At 41.3% G+C, this 27176-nt stretch overlaps 1 protein-coding gene across 1 annotated transcript in view; it reads right to left on the bottom strand.

The window, feature by feature from the left end:
• wls (Wnt ligand secretion mediator) overlaps positions 1 to 27176 on the bottom strand; it is a 66950-nt gene that overhangs the window by 36271 nt on the left and 3503 nt on the right. Inside the window, exon 2 of the mRNA XM_059984364.1 lies at positions 8990 to 9265. Within this exon, the coding sequence (XP_059840347.1) occupies positions 8990 to 9265 (276 nt within the window). The remainder of the gene's footprint in view (positions 1 to 8989; positions 9266 to 27176) is intronic.

Here is a 27176-nt window from a genome sequence, read left to right as displayed (position 1 = left end):
GAGAGAGCACAAGAACTAACATGAAAGTCACTATTCAGCTCATCACATTTGTGATGTCCTTCTGCTAATGCAACCTGAAATGAATCTCAAAATGCAATCATTTAAATACAAAAATAGGTGTATTTATTCATTTTTTAAATGAAAGGGCACCAACCTTCTACAAAATACACTCCGATTCCTATAAACATTAAAAAAACATGCAACACCACAAAATGCTGGAGGAACTCAGCAGGCCAGACCGCATCTATGGAAAAGAGTGAACCATTGATGTTTTAGGCCGAGACCCCTCATCAGGTCAGTACCATTGTTTTGTAATGGAGCTTTTCTATACAAGAATAACTTGAGAAATAGCAGAGGAAATTCAGTAACACAAGGTCACCCAGTGCTGTTTGTGTACTGCAATGATAGAGGATCGTATTACAGAGGTCTACCAGTGAACCACACTATTCATTATCTGCTGTTAGATGTGTTATCCATTTATAGACTTTCATCAGCAGTACAGACTATTTTGGAATAAAATGGCACTGGATTTAAAAAAAGACTAATCCTTGACGACAGTCCTGAAGTGATTGGCTTCTGCTGGAATCTAATTTCATGGGCACCAGATCTCCTATTAGCATTAATGGCATTATCTGTGAGGCTGGTCCCCAAGTGCAGACATTGAGCTGTGAATGGGGTTGCCAACACACTATCCACATTCACACCATTCATATACAAAGCAACAAAATGGAAGTGGCTTTAATGCTACGTGATCCAAATGATAAAGTACACATATTTTAAAAAGCTTGATTATATATTGCGATAATTTTATTAAGCTACCCACCAACATTTGGAACCATGTTAAGTTTCCTGAGACATAGTATTTGCGTAGGCCACACAAACCATGATTAACTGTATAATTTTCTGTCTGTGCTGATTTAGCTTAATATGCACATGGTAATAGAAAGCAGTTACTGCTGCTTCGTAAGACAGCACTCCAGCAGCCTGCATAGGTCACGCAAACCCCCGTAGATAATTTTTTTTGATCACAAGTAAGAAAATATTTTCCCAAGTTTCATTATTTTAATTTTCAATATATGACAAGGTCCATACCAATTCAAATGAAGGATTTCTACACGTCAAAACAGAAGTGCATCAAGAAAGATTAGAAATGTTTGAAACAAAACCTTTTTGTGTAGGTTGTCTTTATAGAAAAACAGTACAGAAAACTTGTGGGCAAATGCCTGATTAATGCTAGTTCTCCACAGCCTGAGGTACATGCCAATCCAACATAATGTCACTCCACTGTGTCTGTCACCCCTGACGACTAATCCACTTGAACAGCTGTGTTATTCCTGGAGAACTGCCAAATGTTGTTGAAGCAGAGTATTTATTTCATCTTGATTGCATGAATAAGCTTCATTTCGCCCACAAGGGATATGATTACTATTTGCAGGTTTTGCTAACTCTTTTATCAATTACCTTCTAACTCAATCAAAACTCAAGCAGTCTGAGATGTGGATCCAACGATATCTGAAGTTTCTTTTTTAAAAAGACCATTTTGTATAACTTTGGTCATAATATTAATTTTCTCTCCATCCAGCCTTGTGACTAATTAACAGCAGAATGCCGTGGATAGAATGAAGGAGAAAATACTGAAGTCAAAGTTAAGGTTATTGTCCTATGCACAGGTGGAATAAAAAACTTACTCGCAGCAGAATCACAGCCACACATGACCAAATAAACAACATCCACACAAAAAAACATACATTACACCAAATTTTACAAGAAATAACACAATTTGGACAAAAACTAAATCTATTTTAGTGCAATAATTACGATAATTCTTCAAATTTTCTTTAATTCTTTTAAAACCAACAGTCCATACTTGAATATTCTCTGTATTTTGTTTACGCAAGTGGTCATTGTTTAGATTGAACCCTGAGAATGGTACTTACTTGATATTAACCAAGAAACACTAATAATTTCTTTACCGATATTCAAGTATGAAATACAGAAGTTCCAATGGAAGATAAAAGGAATGGAATTCATTAGCGCATCATTGGCTTAAACAGGATCCTTGTGGCTTCATTGGATAGCCACAGAGCACAAAATAAGATAGGTCAATAGACTAGGTTCCATTTTCCTTTACAAGCAGATACAAAACATTTTTGTTTCTGTAGCTTTATTGCTTCTTCTTGAACTCTACGTGTAAAAAGCAATCCAGGATCCCATGAAACATTATTTCTCTGATTAACATAAAATTGAAAACTGTGGACAAAGTGGAAACTTCACACACAAAGTGCTGGAGGAACTCGGCCCGAAATGTCAACCGTTTACTCTTTTCCAGAGATGCTGCCTGACCCTGAGACTCTTAGGACTGGAAAGGAAGGGGCAAGGTGCCAGAATTGAAAGGTGGGAGAGGGGAACGAGGCTAGCTGGAAGTTGACAGGTAGAGCCAGGTGGGTGGGAAAGGATAAGTGCTGGAGAAGGAAGAATCTGGTAACAGGAGAGAGTGGACAATAGGAGAAAGAGAAGGAGGAGGGGACCCAGGGGAAAGTAATATGAACGTGAGAAGTGAAAGGTTAGAATGAGGAATGGAGAAAGTGGAAGGGGAGAATTTGTTCACTGGAAGGAGAAATTGATATTTATTCTACCAACAGGTTGGAATACAAGGTGTTGCTCCTCCATCCAGAGGGCAGCCTCATCTTGGCACAAGGCCATGGATTGACATGTCAGAATAGGAATCAGAATTAAAATATTCGACCACTGGGAAGTCACACTTGTGGCGGATGGTGTGGAGGTGCTTGACGAAGCGATTCCCCCAATCTACGACCAGTCTCACCGATGTAGAGGAGGTCGCATCTGGAGCACGGGTGATGCCAGCAGATTCACAGGCGAAGTGCTGCCTCACCTGGAAGGACTGCCTGAGGCCCTTAGTAGACTTGAGGGAGGAGGTGTATGGGCAGGTGTGGCACTTAGGCCGCTTGCAGGGTTAAGTGCCTGGAGGGAGATTAATAGCAGGGGCAAATAGACCAAGGAATCACAGAGGCAACAAGCCCTGCGGAGAGTGGCGGGATGGGGGAGGTAAAGATATGTTTAGTGGTAGGATCCCTTTCGAGGTAGTGGAGGTTGCAGATGTCGAGAGTGATGGAGTGGTAAGCAAGGTCAAGATGGACCCTATCACTATGATGGCTCTGGGAAGATGGGGTGAGCAGGATGTTTGGGAAATGGAGGAGATGCGGGTGAGGGCAGCATCAATAGTAGAGGGAGGGAAACCCCGTTCTTTGAAAAAGGAGTCCCTGGAATGGAAAGCCACATCCTGGGAACAAATGTGGTGGGGACAAAGAAACTGAGAAAAGGGAATAGCATTCTTACAGGAGATGGGGTGGGAAGATGTACACTCAGATCCCACAAAACACTACCCGACGTAATGCTGATTCATTACAACGTGGCTATTTAATTCTTCATTGAAAGTTTTTTAAATGACAAAAAATTGATTCTAAACACCTAAAACTTCTCAAGAGCAACAACAATTAAACATTCAATCAGCCAATGAGAGTACTTTATATAGGCCGAGCCACTCAAAGCCAACCACACATTAGTTTATGCTCTGCCAACCCCGCGTGTGTAAATATTCTTCCACCTTTGCCAATTTAGTCCATTTTGTTTTCACCCATAATGCCGGGAAAACGGCCTGTAGCTCAGATGTCTAGGAAAAGCATTAGCACGATGTGAAACCGCAAGTGATACACTTTTTGGAAGCTGGTGACCATCCAGTTGATATTGGTGCCTCTTTGAAATTTTCAGTGCTCATCGATAATGACCCTGACTGGGAGTGAAGCAAAAAAGCAAAGAGAGAGATGTTCCTGACATGATTTCCTACTCCCAAGAACTGTTTTGAGAGATGAAACTTAAGAAAAGGCAGTCTTCTTGAAGAAGCTAAGTTACAGGAAGACCCACAGCCTGGTCCCTCCTCTGAGATGCAACCACCACCTGCTTCCCTCCACCGATGTACAGGTCAGGCCTATTTGCATGTTTGTTATTCCACAAATCACTGTGTATACATTAAATATCAGATATATCTGGTTTGATTTTTTTAAAATCAGACATGTCCATTTACATAATGTTATGATCACCCCACCTAGAGCTGATTTACAAAGCACTCCACATCTGAGGGGCACATCCTCAGCGTTAAGCGGGGTCGGAGTGTACAGTTGAGATAACCATGGGAGTTGGTCAGTTTATTAAAGATGTTGATTGACAGTTTGTCTCCATAGATGGAGACAGAGATGAAGAAAGGGGAAGGTGGTGTCAGAGATGGGGCAAGTGAACTTAGGGTGGAAGTTAGAGGCAAAATTAGCAAGTTCAGCATGGGCGTATGAAGCAGCGCTAATGCAGTCGTCAATGTAGCAGAGGAAGAGTTGGGGAAGTCTTTGAACATTGACTGTTCTATAGCAGACAAAGAGGCGGGCTTAGCTTGGGCCCATGCAAGTGCCCATGGCTACTGCTCAGGTTTGGAGAAAGTGAAAATCTGTTTAAGGTGGGGACCAGGGTGAGAAGCCTGTCGAAAAATCAGTCTGTTTCTGGCCTAATGAATAACTATGCAAATGAAGAGAGATCAAACACAATTAATCAAATGAAAAGTAGCTAACAGTTTCTAGGCTAGACAGATTATACCACGCTAGTAAAAATAATTATCAGTACATAATGCACATGATAATTAGAAACAGAATCTCTAGATTCATTTGTACAATGATTTATCAATTTCCCCATCCTTATATTGTCCTCAAGCCCACTGAGCTACCCCAGTGCTGAGGAAGGGTCTCAGCCTGAAACATCGACTGTACTTCCCCCCCCACCCCCCCAATAGATGCTGCCTGGCCTGCTGAGCTCCTCCAGCATTTTGTGTGTGGAGCTACCCCAGTGCACCCCAGCCACTCTGCAGATGTCATCCAATTACTTAATACAACTTGCTGAACGGGAATGAGTTCCAACTTCAATCTAACAAACACATATTACAAAAGGCACTAGTAGTTAAAGACAAAAAGCCCAGAAGCAATAACACCAAAAGCAACAATCGTAAAGCAGATTCAGTGAGCCAAAATGTTGATTCCGCTTTCTATGTGTTTTGTCTGATCTGCAGATTATTTACGAATCAATGCTGTTGAATCTAAAAGTCAAGCTATGTGCCAGACAGAAAAGTATTAGTCATCAAGAAGCTCTATTTAATTAAGACAGAGAGATACTTTGGTTTTACTAACATTATGCTGAAGCAATCCCTCAGTTTAATAAACCTGAAAATCAAATTCATATTTCAACCAGAAAAATCTTAAATGCAAAAGAACAATTACATTTTCTAGTGATACAATTTTGAACCAAATTATAAACCCAGATTCTTTAACAGAAACGAGTCTACACATAATACTGTAAAAAAAAACTAGAATTGAGGGGAGCCCAAATACCATCAAGTAAACTGTAACAGGAAACATTTTCAGATCACTTTATGTGACCTCTGGCATCTGACAATCAAATTATATCATTGCCCATGCAACATTTTTTTGGAGAGAGAAATCTGGACTATGTTGCTCCAAAAGATGCTCACAGCTATACATTAAGTTTGAACCTTTTGTCCTTCAGACCCTCCTATATCTAGCTACCCATTCCCTACCCCGCTTTCCACATCGAAAAAGCCACATTCACAATCTGTGTGCTGGTAATGGAGTCCCTTACCAACATAATCACCAAATGACCACTCCCATCACCATTCACCAATCCCCCAGGCCCGAATCTCCATCATCTCACAACCAGAACACTCCAAGCCCATCAACCTGACCAATTGCTGACCCAGCTCTAAGCCTCATGATTTAATTTATCTTCAGTGGCACATTTCAAAGTATTAAGTCCATTGAGAGGTAGCAGACCACCACTAAAGTGGTCCATGATCCAAAGTTGCTAAGTATAACAATTAGGGCATTTTGAACCTCCAGGCCAGAATCCTCACTTAAAAAGCAAGAAAACATAAATCAGAAAGCTTTCAAATTAATTCCCCAATTTTGTTGGTACAATAACATTTTATTAAAGTTTAGGGATAGGGGCGCGAATTGGAATAATGGCTACCCAATAATACCTGCTGGTAGGAAACATTTTGTGACACAGGCCAGTCAACCCACCAGATCTATGTGACCTCTACAAGCACACCCATTTACCCCACTTAGTCCCTTATAATCTTTTCCTTCTCATCTCCCTCAATTCTCCTGCCACTGAGGGCACTTACAGGGGCAAAATTATCTAACAGCATAACGACACTTCTTTAGGAAGAACCTACACAGTTGCAAAGAAAAAGTGAACTCTGCACAGATCACATTTGAGGAAAAGATCAGTTTGTGCCTGTGTCGTTCTTGGCCAGACCAACGCAATGTCAATTCCAATCAGAGCCATAAACTCTTTGGGTCAAGTGTATAGTCTGTAAAAAAAAAACTTTATAGGTTCAGATTGAGCCATCCAGTTCCAGCCTTGCTCAGTATTTCATTCAGTTCAGAACGTTTTGCTAAGAACTCTTATCTTGATCAATAATAGGAGCATCCCCTTCACACCAGGTCAAAGATCTGAAACATTGAACCAGTCCATGCCTGCATGTAGCAAAAGCCACTTGGCCTTCAGACATGGACTAAACAGTGACAGTTAACATTCACGAATGTAGGTGTCCTGTGGAGTGTATCTCTTGATACCAAAAAACATGTATCACTGGACTGATTCCCACAATGAAGGGTTCATCCATAAAGAGGGGTTAAGTCGGTTGGGCCTATACTTATTGTGAAATAGAGAAACAAGAGGAGAAATTATTGAAACATACAAGATTCTGAAGGGACACACACAAAATGCTGGAGGAACTCAGCAGGTTCTGAGGGGGATTGGTTGGATTGGTTGATGAAAATGTTTCCCATATTGGGAAGACTGCAGGTGATAGGAATCTAGAGCAGATCAAGGCATCTATGAAGGGAAATAACAGCTAATGTTCTGGGTCTGGACTAGGACTGGAAAGAAAGACTGGCTAGTATAAAAGGGTGCTGAGCGTGGGATGATGTAAAAGCTGGCAGGTGATAGGATGAATGCAGGAATGAGTCAGAAGTTGGAAAGTGACATGGGGAAGTGCCAAAGGGCTGAAGAAGATGGAATCTGATAGGACAGTGGAGCATAGGATAAAGGGAAGGAAAGGGAAAGAGGCGAGTAGGGATATGGAAGGGAGGAATGAGTGGGTAATGGGCATATCATCAAGTAGGTGAGCGGAGAGAATGAGAAGGGCTGGTGAGGCAGGTTTGATAAAGGAAAAACAAAGGACAGGCAAAAAGGAGTGATTACCAGTAATAAATTGATGTTCATGCCATCAGCTTGGAGTCTACCAGAGCAGAATGTGACATGCTGTTCCTCTAATCCACGCCAAGCTTCAGCTTAGAGTAGAGGTGGTTATGGACAGACACATCAGTATGGGAATATAATAGAATCTTTCCCACCATCCTGTGAACCTCTGTATTCCATATACCATTCTCCGCAACTCCTGCCATCTCCAACAGGGTCCCACACCAGGCTCATCTTCCAATCCCCTCCCCACTCAGCTTTCAGCAGGGATCACTCCGTTACTCCCTTGCCACTAATCCTCCCCATCGTTCACTCCTGGCACTTATCCTCACCACCTCGTGAAGAGTTAGTCCTGTGAATACACCATTTGGGGACTGAAACAGTCCTACAGGTGTGGCAGCCCTTCGCATGTGAATTTATTGGTGTGGTTCATTGCATCTCTTGCTCCTGCTGTGGCATCCTCTACACCTGGGATTCCCAAACTGGGTCCATGGACACCTTGCTTAACGGCCTAAAGAAAGTTGGGAACCCCTACTTCACATTGTGGAGACCCAATATAGATTGGAGCATCGCTTCATCAAGGACCTTCACTGTCTGCCACAACAGCCAAGATCGCCTGGTGGCAGCCATTTTAATTCCACTTCCCACCCCCACACTGACATATCTCTCCACAACTCCTCCAATGCCAACTTGTGGCTAGACTCATTAGAGGAACAGCACCTCATATTCTGTGTTGGCAGTCTCCAACTTGACAGCATGGAGATTTATTTTTAAACTTCTAGTAACCATTCCCCTCTACCACCTTCCACTCCAGTTCTCCCTTATTCTACTAATCCAATCACCCAATCACTTTCCATTTCCCACCTGCTCAATCTGCTCTTCACCCACACGTCCCTCCATTTGGTTCCCCTCCTCACTTTTTTAACATTTATTCCATGGTCCACTGTTCAGAATTCATTTTCTTCAATTCTTTGTCACTTCCACCAACCACATTCCAGCTTCCCACCCTTGCCTTCCCTCATCTGCCTATGTTCCCCTCTCACTTTGATTTACCCATGAACTACCAGCTCTTGCTCCGTTCCCTGCCTTCCCCTACTCCCCTTCTTCTTTCCAGTCTTGATGAAAGGTCTCAACCCAAAATGTTGACTGTCCTCTTTCCCCCACAGATATGGTCTGACCTGCTGAGTTCTCCAGCATTTTGTGTGTTACTCTAGTAGTTTCAGAATGGGGGGGGGGGGGGGGTATTCATTTCAATTGCAGGCATTTAAGAATATCTTCTCTTAGAGAATTCTAAGTAAATTAATTCTCTTCCACAGAAGGCTATAGAGGTGGAATTGTTGAATTTACTCAAGGTCAATCTTAACAGACCTTTAAAATACAAGATATTTAAGGCTCACAATAGAAGAGCACAAAAAGATGGTGTTGAGGACAACACTGGGTCAGCCAGTTCAGGAAGTTGACTGGCCCACTAATTTTCCTTTACTTTCCCCAAATCAAATATCTGGAATCTCAGTCGAATAAAATTTACTCCGCTTTTTAAGTACAGCATGCCCAGCTTGAAGAAAGAACATCCAATTAACATTTAGGATCCAATTGTCGTACATATTATATGAAAAAATATATGCTCCTCCCCTCTTATGCTGGAACTCACCTATTTCGTTGTCTATTTGAAATTCAATCTCAAATTGCAAAACCACCAACAGGAACTGAAACCAGGAGCTCATCTCCCAGCTTTGATGTGGGATATGCACCGCAAACACAATATCATTGGCTTCAATCTGTTGTTTCATAGCTTCAGTGAACTCCTGGATTTTCTTTTCACATTGGTTGGGACCCCACGGCATGAACCATCTGGACTTCTGATGATGTTTCCTGACATCCACACATTTCGTTGCAAGGAATTCAACTCCGTTAGTAGGACGGGGAGCTGAAAAATTTAAACCAGAAGCACATGATTAGAAATACATTTGAGTTTGCATTAATTTCACCTAATTTTCTTCCCAGAAGTATTTTGTGACCTCTGGCTCCATAAACTCCAGTGGAATGAAGGAAATGTTACACTTCCTCACCTGGATCTTTAACCATCTAGTTTAAATCTACATATGTACCCTTGATCCAGTTATTTATAAAAATCCAGCTATCCTAAACCTTCCCTGCTCCAAGGAGAACATCCCCAGATCCCACAGTCTATCTTCAAAATCAAAGTCCGTCACATTTGGGACAATTCTGGTAACTCCACTCTGCCCCCTCTCCCAGCACTTCACATCCTTTCAGGAATGACTCTGCTCAAGTCACCTGACCAGTTTTCTATTCACTTGAAAAATGCAAGACAAGGCACTCTGAGGGGCATCCCTATAAAGAATCATCCAATCCTCAGCCATTACCCACATTAAAAGGAACCTGATTTATACTAGCCGTCTCCCCTCTTTCCTTCCAGATCAGACGAGTCTCAACCTGAAACATTTGTCATTTCCCTCCTTACATGCTGCTTGACTCAAAATAGAAGGACGTCCCTTTAGAATAGAGATGAGGAGGAATTTCTCGAGCCAGAGGGTGCTGAACCTGTGGAATTCATTGCCACAGATGGCTTTGGAGGCTGAAATTTAAAGCAGAGGTTGGCAGGTTCTTGATTAGTAACGGTGTCAAAAGTTATGGTGAGAAGGCAGGAGATGGGGTTGAAAGGGATAATGAATCAGCCATAAACAAATGGTGGAGCAGACCCGATGGGCCAAATGGCCTAATTCTGCTTCTATGTCTTATGACTTGCTGAGCTCCTCCAGGAGCTTTGTGTGGTGCTTACATATCCAACATCTGCAGTCTATTGTGCCTCCAACAAAATAAATTGTAAGATAGCAAACACTTCACCAACCAAAACCTGGGTAGTTTCTGAGAAAAGCTTAAATGGTACTTAAAATAACAGTTAACTCAATGAAGGAAGTATGGGTCTTAACATCTGATCCAAAATCACAAGAATACCTTCAACTAGCCAATCGAGAACTGAGCGGAAGAGCAAATGCCTCACTCTAAAGGCTGTGAATCTTTGGAATTTTCTACTCCATAGGGTAGTTAATTCCCAGTGATTGTAGTCAATGGAATTCTGATTTCTACAAATGGTGTCATAAGGTATTTCATAAAACTTGCTTGCTACATCTGCACAAGGTATAGGGAAAAAGCTGCTTAACAAATGAAAAACAGCAATACTAAATGGGTCAGTTACAAGTTGAGTGCCTTAGGAATTGGAGCTTGACACCTCAGCCATTTCTAAATTATGTTAATAGATTCAAGTTTCTGGATGATGTACAAGTAGATGGTAAATAAATTCTGAGGACAGTACAAAAACTCTTTAAAGGGATAGAAACCGTACAGAGTACCCAGATAAGAATGGGCAAAATTAGCCAAGATGTAATACAATCTGGAGAAATGCGAAGTTATCCACATTGACCAAAAGAATTAAAAAGAAATTAGTTAAATGATGCTAGATTATGTAAAACTAGCATTCAAAAAGGAATGGAGTCTTGCAATAATAGTGCAGAAATTTGGCAAAAGCCGTGTCTGTCTTTAACAAAGAATGATGTGTGTCTTACAGACAGCTTCTCGCATCTTGCCCCTACCCACCTATCCATCTTCCCCCTCACCTGCCAGCTTGTTCTTATACCCTCCCCACCACCTTCTCATTCTGACTTGGGCCCTCTTCTTTTCCAGTCCTGATGAAGGTCTTGGCTTGCAAATTTAAAATCAGGTTTAAAATTACAGACAGAGAAAAATCTGCAGATACTGGAAATCAAAGTAATACGCTCAAAATGCTGGAGGAACTCAGGCCAGGCAGCATTAATGGAAAAGAGTAAACAGTCAACATTTTTGGCCAAGACCCTTCATCAGGATGTGTCATATGCTACTGACACATTGTGAAATTGTTATTTAATTTGATGTATATACAGACAGCAAAGAAATAGTGAGGTTGTGTCGATGAGGTGGTTCATTGTAGGTTCAGAAACCTGATTGTATATGGGAAGAAGCTGTTCCTAAAACACTGAGCATGTTTCTTCATGCTCCAGTACCTCCTCCCTGATGGCAGCAAAGAGGAGAGGGCACATCCTGGGTGATGGGAGTCCTTAATGATGGATACCACCTTTTTGAGGCTTTTGATTTCCCTCCATAGACGCTGCCTGACCTGCTGAGATCCTCTAGCATTTGTGCATAATGCTCTGGATTTCGAGCATCTGCAGAATCTTTTGTGTCACTGGATTAATTCCAAGGAAGAGGAATTTGTGTTACGAAGAACAAGGCAATATTCTGAAGAGTTTACAAAAATAAGAAGAGATCAAGTAAGCACACAAGGTTTTGGGGTAGCTTTTCAGAAGGACGTTGTGATGATGTTTCCCCTTGTTAGGGAATGTTGAACTAGGGGAGTGCGCTGGAATTTAGCACTATGGGGAAGTGAGAACAAAGATTATCCATGATCTCTGTGAATGGTGATGAAGTCCATTTCTTAGGCTCTTAAAACTCTGCTTCACCACTTCCATTTTGTCCATTAATATATTCCTCAAACCTGCCTATTTGACCAAATCTTTGGCTGTTTGATGCAGCATTTCCTTGAGGCTTCAGGTCAAGTGTTTAAAAGTGCCAATGTGGCACTATTTACAAACTGAGCTACAAATAAAGATGTGCCACAGATATAGAATTTTCTCTGTTTCATTGGAACAAACTAATACTGAAATTTCTTGAAACCACCGAATTGGTAGAATGATGAGCAGAGTTATTAGGAGGTTTGGTAAAAGATACAGGCAGCAAAGGATACAGAAATTGTATTGCAAATTAATTTAAGAAAATGTTGTAGATTTTGAGAAGGAAAAGAACTTACCATTTATATCAAACTTTAATTTAGGGGGTTAAAGAGACAAGGAGCTTGAAAAAAAAACCTGTAATTCTGAAATACAGCACAGGTATGAGGTCAGGTTACCTACTGTGTTTCTGTAAGTGCTGACTTATTGGGAAGCGGCAACAATTCCAAGTTTTCCCTCGATTCTTGCCTTCTCTATCAGTTATTTCAAGTGAATAGAGGAAATTGCAAACCAAATTAAAATAAAATGCCCTTAAAATGCCTTTCAAGTTAGATAAATATTGCTCAAGAGAAAAGTGATAGTATTGGTGATTGGGCACAGAGCCTTTTAATCTTTCTCCATCCATTACACTACCTCCTTATAATAATGTTTTCTATGTTCCAACCACTGCTTTGTGGTTGTTGTGTGAGTGAAATCACCGGAGAGAGAGTTACTGGTAGATACAAAGCAGCTTCTTTATTTGACAAAACAAGGCATCACATCATACCAAGATGCTTTCAGTAGAAAGGTCAGTTGGCCCAGTGTGGGACTCAATATTTATTTGCCAAACAAAGGGCAATCCATTTTTACAAAGTATATACAATGCTTTCTTTTGAAGTTAATACAAACTTTTCACACCTTCTAATTACATCCATCCCACTGGCACCAGCAGCGTCTGGACTGGTATTCAGGAATCCATTGTTCCAAACTGAATCCACAAGACATTTATTTGGTATTTTACATGCGGACAATCCATATTTACAAAGTATAGATAATGCTGCCTTTGAAACTACATGCAAACCTCACACCTACTGGTCTACATCCACTCATTAGGCACCAGGATCATCTCCGGACTGGTATTCAGAGCTTTTAGGAAATGCATTGTTACAAATGGACTGGTATTCTGGTATTCCCAGCTTTTAGGAACAGAAGACTGGTGGCCAAAGCCATTTGCTAAGTGTAAATGACCTAAACCCAAAAATTACTCTAACAGTGGTGGTAACAATGGGGGGGGGGGGGGGAAGAGCCACTAATGGTGGACCCATCTATTAGTTCCTCTACATGTCATGCTAGCATAGCAGTTAATGCAATCACCTCACAGCGATCGGGATTCTATTCCCACCATAGTCTGAAAGGAGTTTATGTCCGCATGTGTTTCCACCAAGTGCTCTGGTTTCATCCCACATTCCAAAAGACATACAGTTAGGGTTAGCAAGTTATGGGTACACTACATTGGCACCATAAGCATGGCTGTCCTCCAAATAATCCTCGCTGATTTGATTTGAAGCAATTGACGGACTTCACTGTGTTTTGATATATATGCAACAAATAAATAAAGTCAATCTACACTTCTCTCACTACGTTTAATCTGCAATATAATTATGATCAGATAATCATCTTACTAAGTGATACTGATTCAGATACAAATGTTGGGCAGAGGACCAAGGATTACTCTGCCACTCTTCAAAATTAACTCTTGCATCTAACTGAGAGCTGAATGGCTCATCTACAAAACCACACTGCACCGAGGTGGCTGCCCACGGGTCCCTGCTCAAGTTGGATGTGAACTAGATCTTCTGATCCTCAGAGTTCTACAGGTTGACCACCTCAAATCTGGCCATCAGTAACCCAGTTCCACCGCTGGTTCAGACATTATTTTCACCGGCCTAATTTCAAATCTCCAAAGCCGCCACTAGCAGAATCAGCCGTTGGCATGGTCTTTAAATGAAGCAAGTCGTTACTGTGTTATTCTGCATTTATTTTTATAACCTGTGCTTATCTAGCCCCAGTCACGTCGTCATTAAATAAAGGAAGTGCTTCTCGTGGTGTAAAGCATAAACACCATTCATTATCTATACAAGACAAGGTGGAAGCTCTGAAATAACTCAACCCTGGTGTGTCTGTGAAAAGCATGTGACTTGTATAGCATCAGCCTTTCCATGATATAAAGAAACAAAGATAATCCTGATGACCCCCGCCCCCCAACTTTCAGACATGTAACTCCACTTAATTGTACTGTCCAACTTTTTACTTTGGAAGTAGCAATAACCAACCTTCTGATGCAAGTACAGTGCCTTTAAAAATTATTCCCTCCCCTTTGAAGTTTTCTTGTTTTACAACATTGAATCATAGTGGGTTTAATTTGGTTTTTTTGACACTGATCAACAGAAGACTCTTTTGTGTCAAAGTGAAAACAGATCTCTACAAAGTGATCTAAATTAATTACAAATATAAAACACAAAATAGTGGACTGCATAAGTATTCACTCCCTTTAATATGACACACCAAATCATCACTGGTGCAGCCAATAGTTTTTAGAAGTCACACAATTAGTTAAATGGAGATCTTGGCTGCACACAGGTCTCTAAAAACAGGTGCTTCAATTGACAGTAGTACACCTGTACCTGTTCCAGCAGTTCCAACTGCTGGTGAGTCAGTATCCTGGCAAAAACTACACCATGAAGACAAAGGAACACTCCAAGCAACTTCACAAAAAGATTATTGCAAAGCACAAGTCAGGAGAAGGGTACAAGAATATTTCCAAGTCACTGAATATCCCTTGGAGTCATCAAGAAATAGGAAGAATATGGCTCAGATGTAAAACTGTCTACAACAGGTAGTCCTCAAAAACTGAGCGACGGTGCAAGAAAGGGACTAGTGAGGGAGGCCACCAAGAGACCCATGACAACTCTGGAGGAGTTACAAGCTTCAGTGGCTGAGATGAGAGAGAATGTACATACAACTGTTGCCTGCATGCTTCACCAGTCATAGCTTTATTGGACAGTGGCAAAGAGAAAGCTACTGAAAAAAAACTCACATGAAACTTTGGCTAGAGCTTGCCTAAAAAGCATGTGGGAGACCCTGAAGACAGCTGGAAGGTTCTATGGTCTGATGAAACCAAAATTGAGCTTTTTGGCCATCGGACTAAATGTTTTGCTTGTTGCAAGCCAAACACCACACATCATCACAAACACACCATCCCTACTGTGAAGCATGGTGGAGGGTCCATCACGTTGTGGACATGCTTCACTGCAGCAGGCCTTGAAAGGTTTATGAAGGTAGAAGGCAAAATGAATGCAGCAAAAATAGAGAAATCCTGGATGAAAATCTGTTGCAGTCTGCAAGAGAAAAGCTGCCCAGGAATGGCTTAAAATCAATCAAAGTTAATGTCTTGGAGTGGCCAAGTCAGAGTCCAGACCTCAGTCCAAAAGAGAATTTGTGGTTGGACTTGAAAAGGGCCGTTCAGTCAGGATCCCCATGCAGTCTGACAAAGCCTGAGCAGCTTTTTGAACAACTGGGAAAGATTGCAGTGTGCAGATGTGCAAAGCTGATAGAGACCTGTCCACACAGACTTAAAACTATACAGGATGCCCCCGTTTTTTGAACCTTCACTTTACGACAGCTCACAGTTACAAAAGACCTATATTAGTACCTGTTTTCACTAACCAGAGGATTTTCGCTTTTACAAAAAAAGACGCCCACTTTATATGTGTGTTTACCCCAAGAAAGATGACAATGACCGTGAAGCCTTGTGCGAGTTGTTTGCGTATGCGTGTACGTGCCAATTTTTTTTCCCCAAATCAATTTTGGCTCACTGTTTTCCCGAGTTTGATAGTGAAACTACACCATACATACAATATTTCTACTTTATATAGGCTGTATATTCATCATATCATTTCTGCTTTTACTGTACGTTCGAGTTATTTTAGGTTTAATGTGCTATTTAGTATGATTTGGTAGGTCATTTTTTGGGTCTGGGAACGCTCAAAAATTTTTCCATATAAATTAATGGTAATTGCTTCTTCGCTTTACACCATTTCAGCTTACGAAAGGTTTCATTGAAACGCTTTACTTATGGATAATGAGGGAAACCTCTAATTGCTTCTAAAGGTGCATCTACTAAATACTTGAAGGGGGTGACTACTACTTATGCAATCAATGATTTTGTGTTTTATATGTGTAATTAATCTAGATTACTTTGTAGAGATCTGTTTTCACTTTGACACAAAAGAGTCTTTTTCTGTTGGTCGGTATCCAAAAGTGCTAAATTAAATCCCCTGTGATTCAACGTTATAAAACAATAGAACACAAAAACTTCCAAGTGTGGTGGGGCAAGTACTTTTTATAGGCACTATAAATACAAATACCTTGTCAGGTATTTCCCATTCACAAGGTATTTTAAAGGAAGGGGGACGTGATTATCAAATAAATTGGATGTTTATTTATTTAATCCTAACCCAACAACCTGTGATTTGTCAAAATCACAGGCTGCGTTGAAGATAGAGTGAGGTGATCATCAAGTGGGTTAGAGGTGTTTGTTATTTAATCCTTACTCAACCACCTGTGATTCAGCAAAATCATTAATAGAGCACTGCACAGATTCCACTCATTCCGCATTTGCAGTAGTCTACCAGTACTCACTATTGAGCTACAATGGACAATTTTATACCGATGCGCATAAAACACTACAGCCCAAAAAACAGGCCCTTTAACCCAATAATTAAATTAGTCATCAAATACCCAACTAAACTAATACCTTCTGCCAATGCAATCTCCATTATCATTCCATTTCCTGTATATTTGCCTGTCTAGGAGTCTCTTTAAATACCCCTACCACCATCCCAGTGAGAACTTTAGAGGCATCCAACATGCCCTACACATCTGCTTTTAACTTGCCTCTCTCACCTTTCACATCCATGATTTCTAGTATTAGACAGTTCAACCCTGGGAAAAATATATTAGTCATCTATTCCAACTATGCCTCTCAATCTTTTAACCTTCTATGAGATCACCTTTCAGTCTCTGCTGTTCCAAAGAACAAACTCAGGTTTGTTCAAATTTCCCTTAAAGCTCAGACCTCAGACACAAAATGCTGGAGGAACTCAGCAGGCCAGGCAGCATCTATGCAAGCGGTTGAACAGTCAACGTTTCGGGCAGAGATCCTTCTTTGGGACTGGGAAGGTGGGGGAAGATCCCAGAATAACAAGGTGGGGGAGAAGGGGAAGGAGGCTAGCTGGAAGGTGATAGGTGAAGTCAAGTGTGTGGGAAAGGTAAAGGGCTGGTTGAGAAGGAATCTGATAGAAAAGGAGAGTGGACCACAGGAGAAAGGAAAGAAGGAAGTTGGACCCTTGCAAAGTGTCAGGCTCCAATGGTGCACCTGGCAGCATGCTGAAAATATGTGCTACTGAACTGGCGGAAGTGTTCAAGGACATCTTCAATCTCTCACTGCTGTAGTTGGAGGTTCCATAAGCACGACCATCATATCAATGGCCAGGAAGAGTCAGATAGGCTGCCTCAACAACTTTCGCCCAGTTGCACTCATATCTGCTGTGATGAAGTGATTTGAGGCGTTAGTCATGGCTAGAATCAACTCCTCCCCAAGCAAGGACCTGGACCCACCGTAATTTGCCTATTGCCACAATGGGTCTGCAGAGGATGGAATCTCACTGGGATCCCACTTGGCCTTGGATCACCTGGACAACAGCAATACCCATGTCAGGCTGCTGTTTACTAATTACAGCTCAGTGTTCAACCCCATCAGACCCTCAATTCTAATCAACAAGCTCCAAAACATGGGCCTCTGTACCTCCTTCTGCAGCTGAATCCTGGATTTTCTCATCAGGAGACCATAGCCAGTGCAGATTGAAGTAACACCTCCTCTTCACTAACAATCAACCATTCCTTCATTGTAGCTGGGTCAAAATCATGGAATTCCCTCCCTCATAGCACTGTGGGTCTACCTACACCTCAGGAACTGCAGTGGTTCAAGAAGGCAGCTCATCACCACCTTCTCAAGGGCAACTAGGGATGGGCAATAAATGCTGGCTTAGCTGGTGATGCTCACATCCCATAAGTGAGTAAATAATTTTTTTTTTAAATCAACACTTGTGCACCTCGGGATGCATACTTAGTCCAAGGCTCTACCCTCTCTACATCAATGATTGTGTGGCAAGACACAACTCAAAATACCACCTATCAATTTCCCAGTGTTGACAGATTTTCCGATGGTGATGAGGAGGCATACAGGAGTGAGATGGATCAGCTGGTTGAGTGGTGTCACAACAACCACCTTGCATTCAACATCAATAAGGAATTGATTGTGGTCTTCAGGAAGGAGAAATTGAGGGATCAGCAGTGGAATGTGTGAGCAGTTTCAAGTTCCTGGGTGTCAATATCTCTGAAGACCTATCCCAGGCTCGACATATTGGTGCGATTACAAAGAAGGCACGTCAGCAGCTATATTTTATTAGGACTTTTTGGTAGCATACCAACTCTCCTCAAATTCTCGTAAATTCCTACAGATGTACCAAGGAGAACATTCTAACTGTTTGCATCTCCATTTAATATGGACGGGCTGCTGCACAGGATCAGAAAAACCTTCAGAAAGTTGTAAACTCAGCCAGCGCCATCATAGGCATCAGCCTCCCCAGCATTAAGGGCATCTTCAAAATGTAACGCCTCAAAAAGATGGAATTCATCATTAGGGACCCCTCTTACCCAGGACATGCCCTCTTCCCATTGTTGCCATCAAAGTGGAGGTAAAGCAGCCTGAAGACAGATGCTCAGAATTTTACGAACACCTTCTTCTGCACTCCCATCAGATCCCCTGTTTTGCACTACATTATATTTCTTATTGTAATTTAGTTTTTTTTTAAATCATGTATTGCAATGTACTGCTATTGCCAAATAACAGTTAACAACATATGCCGGTGATTCTGCTAATACAATTCGATTTACCCCACACAAAGCCGTGCTGACTGTCCCTAACTAGGGCATGGTTTCCAAATGCTCATAAATCCTAACACTAAGAATCCTCTCCAATAACTCCCTTATCATAAAAACACAGAAAACCTACAGCACAATGCAGGCCCTTCAGCCCACAATGCTGTGTCAAGCATGTCCTTACTTTAGAAATTACATAGGCTTACTCATAGCCCTTTATTTTTCTAAGCTCCATGTACCTATCCAGGAGTCTCTTAAAAGACCCTATTGTATCTGCCTCCACCACCATTGCTGGCAGCCCATTCCATGAACTCACCACTCTCTGCATAAAAAACTTACCCCGACATCTCCTCTGTACTCACGCGCGTGGCCAAGTGGTTAAGGCATTTGTCTAGTGACCTGAAGGTCGCCAGTTCGAGCCTTGGCTGAGGCTTGTGTGTGTCCTTGAGGAAGGCACTTAACCACACATTGCTCTGCGACGACACCGGTACCAAGCTGTATGGGTCCCAATGCCCTTCCCTTGGACAACATTGGTAGCGTGGAGAGGGGAGACTTCCAGCTTGGGTAACTGCCGGTCTTCCATATATATAAAAAAAACTTTGCCCAGGCTTGCACCCTGGAAACTTTCCAAGGCACAAATCCATGGTCTATCGAGACTAACGGAGGCCTACACACATGCTACACCTACTTCCAAATACCTTAAAGCTGCGCCAACTTGTGCTAGCCATTTCAGCCCTGGGAAAAAGCCTCTGACTAGCCACACAATCAATGCCTCCCATCATCTTATACACCTCTATCAGATCACCTCTCATTCTCCGTCCCTACAAGGAGAAAAGGCGGAGTTTACTCCTCACTAATGAGATCTCATTCAGCTATAGCTTACAGGATTATCCTTATTTCCCTTCTTGAATAATGCAACAACTTTAGTTTTCTTGCCTGTCCTCCAGGGGCTCACTTCTGGCTAGAGAGGATATGAAGATGAAAAGAAAGGAAACAACTTTCCTTAACTTCGAATACTTCTGGGCTATTTTCAAATAATTTACTCAATTAACATTTGAATCAGCAGACCATGCTACATAGACAATTGAAAGCAGTTTTAGGTAACAATGATTTCCTTTTGGCATTGCCTAAAGCTATCACGCTGGCAAATGGGTGTAGCACCAGAGTGAGTAATAACTCTGACATTCACATCAAGTAAAATTAACATGTGTTTTTGGAGAAATTAGGAAAAATTAAATATTGGAAAGCAATAATTATTTACAATTACAATACTTTTGCATTTTAGGTAGGAATAATCATGCCCAAGGACAACTACTTTGAGGATGACCAAAAGAAACTGCGGAGATTTGTGGCCAGAGCTCAGAATATCACAGAAACCAACCTCCCTTTTATGGATTTTTTGGTGCCTCAGTAAAGCAGCTGGCAAAGACCTTACCAACCCCAGACATTCTCTCTTCTCCCCTCTTCCTTCCGGGAGAAACCGCGTCCCACCATCTAAAGGACAGCATTGGGTGATCCAGATGAAGGGTCTTGGTCCAAACATTGTTGCCCGAGTTCCTCCAGCACTTACCCGTGAGTTGCTCAAGGACAGCTTCTACCCCCGCAGTTGTAAGACTACTGAATAATTTCCCAGTAGGTAAGAAAGACTCTTGACCTCACAATCCACTTCATTACGATCTTACACCTTATTGTATACCTGCACTGCACTTGACACAGGTGCCTCAGATTGCTGAAGCAAGGGGTTAAAGATTTCAGTGAACTCTTCAGCCATTTGATCAGCACAGGTACCCAATCTGGGCCACGTGGGTTCACCCTCCTGAAGAAAGGATACTCTCACGTCAGCCTCAAAAACTGAAATCACTGGGTTGTCGAGGGCTGTGGGAGTTTGTGAAGGTTCCTCCATGTTTTGATGGCCAAAGCAAGCATAGAATGCATTGAGCTCATCTGAGTCACCTTGATGTCATCCATGTTGTTTAGTTTCAGTTTGCCAAATCTTCCTTCAGTGATTCGGGTTTGATCCAGAGTTGCCACTTCTCATGTGAAATGGCTTTCAAGAGATCATACCTGGATTTCTTGTGTCTTACTTGGTCACCAGACATGAATGCCACTGATCTGGCCCTCAGCAGATTGCAGGTCTCTTGTTTCAACGGGGGCTTCCAATTGGGGACACTCAACCATAACCATTTTTATAAATGGTTTTAATTCCACCCTGATCCGTCCTTGAACACAGCCCAGTCCACCTACCTGAAGCAATCCCAACCCCATAGATGCTCCTCTGCCTCCCATGACTGGGTCTAGGCATGGAATGGTTGGCATTCCTAATCATAGCAGCGGTGGAGTGTGTTGGGACACCCCCCCCCCCCCACCCCGTGCTGCAAGTTATTTGTTGATAATTGAGCAGAGTTCTTCAAACATGCCTGATTGAAGTCCCTCACTATGATTTGACATGTGTTGGGGGTGGACTGTTTCTCGTTCAGTGATGGCAGCATTCAGTACCTCGAGTGCCTGATTAACATTGGCTTCTGCCGATATGTTAACTCAAGAGAGGTAGACAGTCATATGTTGGGGTGGGAGGGGGTTAATTTCCAATGGGCGTGGCATCATTACAAAACAGAGACACTGATAGACTTTTGGATACTAAAGTAGTAGGGTTATGGGGCTATTCGAGGAGTCTGCCTCCAAAGTAAAAACAAAAATCAGCTATTACAGAAAGGTAAAACAGTCACAAAAACAAAGTAGCTTCCCCTAGCTCTACTTACGTTACACACTGCACCATCATTACCATATTTGTCCATTGTAGTATCAATATTTTGCACTACCCACATTTAACCCAATACATTACAACATTATAATTCAATTTCTTACTGTCACTCTAATTCCTAATTCATTATTAGGACCATTAAGAGGCTTTATTATTTTCTTTCCAGTGCATGGATCTGCTTTGGGGATAATTATGAGGTTTTTTTTCAAAAAATAAAACACCTTTGATGCAATTAACTAACCCAAGCCACATTAATAAAATTTGACACAGAAGGAGATACCAGGATGTGTGACGAAAAATTTCAATTACTTAAGTTTTAAGAAAAACATGATAAAGGACACAGATAATGAATGGAATTTCCAGAGATTAGGAACTCAGCAGTTGAAGCATATTTGCCAGTGTGGTATTGAAGACAGGAACGCAGGTGTCAGAACTGGAACAGTCCAGAGATCTGATGAGGTGACTAGAATAAAAAAGGACACTGAAGTAGAGTGTTCACCAAAGCACAAAGGTTTGAAAGGGAGAGTGAGGGATAGCTAGTATAAGATAGAGGGAAATTGTACAGAACATGGATTCTACCCCACTGATCCCCGTCTCCTGTTGACCAAACTCCATGGTATCAAATGTAAAAGTAACAACTGTATCAATCTGTAAATAATGGGCCCACTATGGACTTGTTTCTGGTGTAGAGTAGGGGTCAAGAGAGGCCGTGTGACAGGACCAAAATGGATTCCTGCTGGATTGGACTTATTCTGTAAGATCAACTGAAAACTGATCTATTTTATTTCCAGCCCAACTTTAACTTAACAGTAGGCAAACAAAATTCCAAGTTAGTTGCAGTAAACAGGTATACCATGCACTAAACACCCAGACAGCAGCAACATCCGTGCCATAAACACAATCTCTTTCCCAAATCTCCATTCTTTGACAAACAATGGTCTCCAAGGATGAGGCTTGATGGCTCAGTATCTATGTGTCCAGGTCAGGGACCAGAGCTTAGAGACCCATTGTCCAAGACTGAAAGACCTGGACCAAGGACGAGAGGTTGCTGAGGTTACGACCTGTCTGTGAGTATGGGTAGGAAAGGTGTTTACTTTGCTATTGTTTATTTGTTCTGCTGAACACAGTAGGCACACTACGCTGGGTGCTGAAATTTGTGGGGACACATGCAGGCTGCTCCCAGCACATCCTTGGGTTGTGTTGGTTGTTAACACAAATGACACACTGCGTTAGGTGTTTTAATGTGCATGTGATAAGTACAAATCTGAATCTGTATTTTCCCTAAATTTCACTTGGTGGTTTGCTCAGAGACATCAATGTGGTTTTTGGCTCAAATGGCTCATAGAGCTTTACTTCACATTATCTCCCCAACTTTTTGAAAGAGATTACTTGGTAATGTATGATTCCTTAAGCAACAACTTTCAAAGATTATTCTGAATAGGTCTGGTGTTAAAATATCAGCTTTTAATAAGTATTCACTCTTTTCATGTCTCACTTTAAGCACATCAATTTGCTTAAAAAGTCTTGGTCCCTGTGGCACATATTGTTTTGGGTTTTATGCCAGTCTTTCTACTCAATTAATTTCACAGCTCAATGTGGATAACAACTGAACAAGCAAATAAAAATTTCTGCTTCATTTCACCAACTTGCTGCAGAGAGAAACTGACAATAATTTAGCAGTCAGGAAACCTAAAGAGCATCTCAGACAAGAAGCAAAACAGCAAAGCTTTCCTTAGACGAACTGCGCAAAGCAGCTTTTAGAAATGCTCCGGTTTCATTCCCATAATTCCCAGCTGTAAATGAGCAATGTTTCTGGTTTACATTCCCAAGATGTCAATATGTGGCATCAAAAAGTTGGTAAAAGTGAACATTTAGCAACTTAAAAAGGACTCAAAACTTCCATCGTTCTCTACCTATTGCCCTGAGCAAGTAGATAAATGCACTAAGAGCCACGGAGATCATGGTCTTCTGTTCAATTCTGAGCAGATTAGGGCTCTACCAAAGGCAACTCCTTAACCATGCAATGCATAATTCACCTCTGGCCCAATAACCTCAAATATTCTCACTTAGCAGAGGACACCGGATGATGATTTAGAACAACTTCTTCCTTCACGATATTGCGAAAAAAAACCCTCAAAATTTCTGTGATCAATTGTAAAATCCTGACAACTATCCCAGCCAAGATTAACATATGCTACACACAGAGAGAATAAAACTGCGGTTTCTAATCCTACCTGCCCCAGAGGCTTCGAGACAAGCTTTATTAAAAGAAAAATAATCTTCAGTTTTTTTTCACCCACTTCTGTACTGATTGATTTCTTGGACACTGCATAGCTATAGGCTATTTTAGATTGTCTTACCGAGATACTCTTAGGACAAGCACCGATCTTTCACAGATTTCATTCTACAAAGATTTCCAAACCATCATCCTTGCTCAACATCTCTTGAATTTTATTTTTAATTACCATTGAGACTTCAAATGCTACTCAGCAAGGAGTGGGCATTTAGACTTGCATGTCTGATCCTCTGGATCCTTTCGGTTATATTGAAGTTTCCTGATTTGAATGCTCACTGGATAAACTCTTCAGCCTTCTGGGGAATCCTACAGTGCTATTTCATTACAATGCAAATGTTTAACCAGAACCAAAAACCCCGGTCATAGAGAGAGGAATATTTCTCATAAACTATAGCCACAACACTATACAATGCATGCTATCTGTAATCAGTAACAAAATAATTTATTTATTGCACAATCAACTTCTGCAGTTTTTTTGATAATCTGATTGGAAAAAAGTGCATTGCACATTGAAATAGGCTCAGCAGGTGGCGGAGCAGCTCAGAAATGGAGGTGCTTTTCATTTCCTATTGTTGGCTCCCTGTAGATCAAGAACTAAACAATGCAAGAGATACTTAAAAAAAACATTCCTAGTGGAACAATTGTGTGCAGGTATTCTAAGCACATTTTTGAATTATAAAATACTGAATTGCTCAATCTTCTTTTCCAAAATATCTCCCCACTTCTCTAAGGTTTGGACTCTCACTGGTCAGGGTATGTCCGAGTGCCAGTCCTTCCTGTGAGTTCCAAGCTATCTATACGGCTGCAGGGTTTTCAAATCACAGAGAGCATTACATCCAAACAAGATCCTATTCTCAGATTTGTAGCTATTAATTAGACAACAGTTTATCTTAGTAAATACTACAAAATGTGTAACACAGGGATAAAATGTGATGAACATTACACATCCATCTTTAGTTCCTAATTATCTGTCTGTAATAAGTCAATTACTTGTTCAAAGGTTTAAATTTTTAATTTCCCCAATGGCTGAAAGGGTAATTGCATTGATAAGTTTGAAAATGAACCACATAAACCACAAAAGGCCCAATGTGTTAAAAAGCAGAGCTCTACAAAATGGACCTTGGTAAATGAGATGGGCAAAGACTAAGCATCAGTTTTTTTTAGTCTATGTACTATTGGATAGCATATACAGACATCAGACGCATCTCTCTTAGTTCAATGGGAAAGTGGATGAGAAGTACAGTAAACAGCCAGAACCAGATTTACTATCACTGACATAGAATACAACATCTGTTGTACTGTGGTAGCAAAACATTGCAAAGACATGAAATACCTCTAAAGATAAATAAATAAAGCAAAGTAAAGGAATTATGTGGTAGCATTCAGAAATCTGAAGGCAAAGAGGAAAAAGCTGTTCCTAAAGTGTTGAGTATGAATCTTCTTGTATCTCTGCCCCAACAGCATTAACAAGAAGAGGACATAACCTGGATGGTGAGAATCCCTAATGATGGACGCTATCTTTTCGAGCACTACTTCTTTAGGATGTGGACAGAGTTGCACCCATGACAGAGCAGTCTGAGTCGACAAACCTCTGTAGCTTGTTGCAATCCTGCACATTGAAGGCTCCAAACTCAGCTGTGATGTAACCAGTCAGAATGTTTTCTCTTGTACATTTATAGAAATCTGCAAGAATCTTTGGTGACATTGCGAATCTCCTCAAACTGCTAACAAAGTAGAGCCACTGGCATGCCTTCATGACTACATCATTCTACTGAGCCAGAATAGCTCCTCTGAGATGTTGACACCCAGGAACTTTAAGCCGCTCATATTATCCACTGCTGACCCCAAATGAAGACTGATGCATGTTCAGCTGAACTCCTCTTCCTGATGTTCACAATTAGTTCCTTGGTCTCACTAACGTTGACTGTGAGGTTAATGTTGCAACACCACTTAACCAGCTGATCTATCTCACTCTTGTAAGCCTCATCAACACCGTCTGGGATCCTACCAACAATAGTTGTGTTATCTTCATATCTATAGATGGTGTAAGTTGTGCTTGGGCCACAATGTTATGAGTCTAAAGAGAGTAGAGCAGCGGGCTGAACAAACACCCTTGAGATGCACCTCTGTTGACAGTGACTAAAGAGATGTTATTTCTGACCTGTTTCGACTCTGGTCTCTCAATAAGAAAGTTGAGGATCCAGTTGCAGAGGGAGGTACAAAGGGACAGGATTCGAAGTTTGATTATAAGCACTGAGGGAATTATGGTTTTAAATGCTGAGTTGTAATCGAAGAACAGTAGTTTTAATATGTCTTGCAGTTGTCTAGGAGCCAACGACATTGCATCTGCTCTACACGTGTTGTGGCAGTAGTGAATTGCAGCAGGTCCAAGTCATTGTTCAGGAAGGAGTTAATTCTAGCCATGACCAACCTCTCAAAGCACCACAGTGGGGAGGATGTGAGAGCTGCCAGGTGATACTCATTGAGGCAGCTGATACTCATTGAGGCAGCTCTTCTTCGGCACTGATTGCACAAAGACTGCTGCCCTTTTGAAGCAGGAGGAACTTCAGACTGCACCAATGAGTAGTTCAAGGTGTTCTGACTAATCCAGTCAGTTGACCAGCACAGGTTTTCAGTAGCCAGCCAGGTAGACTGTGGGGGCCTCATGCCTTCTGAAGAACATTCTGACTCAGATAGAGATCATAGCAGAAAATACTGCAAACTGACAAAGTGTCTTCAAACCAATTCTGCTCCTCTTTCTACTGATTTTGTCTATTCAGCGCTTTGTTTTTTATTTCAGATCTCCAGCATCTGGAGTTAGAAAGGTTTTCACTATGAGGAATGTTTTTGTTTCTGTAGCATGTTTTTGAATCGTCTGCTAATGGGAAAAGCTTTCTATCTAATCTATCCAAATATGCCTAGATCCAACATGTTTCTACCAAATCCTTCTTAATGTTGTTTGTTGCAAAGAAGGCAACACCAATTTCTCTACCTAATGAAATCATTCTTGTAAATGTTCCTGAAACGTTTTAGAATCTTTGCCTGAATTGAAGCAATTTTATAAAGAATCCTGTCTGCACTCTTTGCATATTTATGAAAATGTCCTTGCCTTTGAACCCAGAATCCTATATTTACTAACTACTCTCTCAAAGTGCTCTGTAACTTCCAACAATCTATGCACAGATAACGAGCAAGTTCCTTCAGTTCCTGTAAATTCTTTGGTATTATACTAGTCTAT

This window comes from Hypanus sabinus, chromosome 11, assembly GCF_030144855.1.
Source record: "Hypanus sabinus isolate sHypSab1 chromosome 11, sHypSab1.hap1, whole genome shotgun sequence".
Taxonomy (NCBI): Eukaryota; Metazoa; Chordata; class Chondrichthyes; order Myliobatiformes; family Dasyatidae; genus Hypanus; species Hypanus sabinus.
This window is presented reverse-complemented; position numbering and strand designations above follow the sequence as displayed.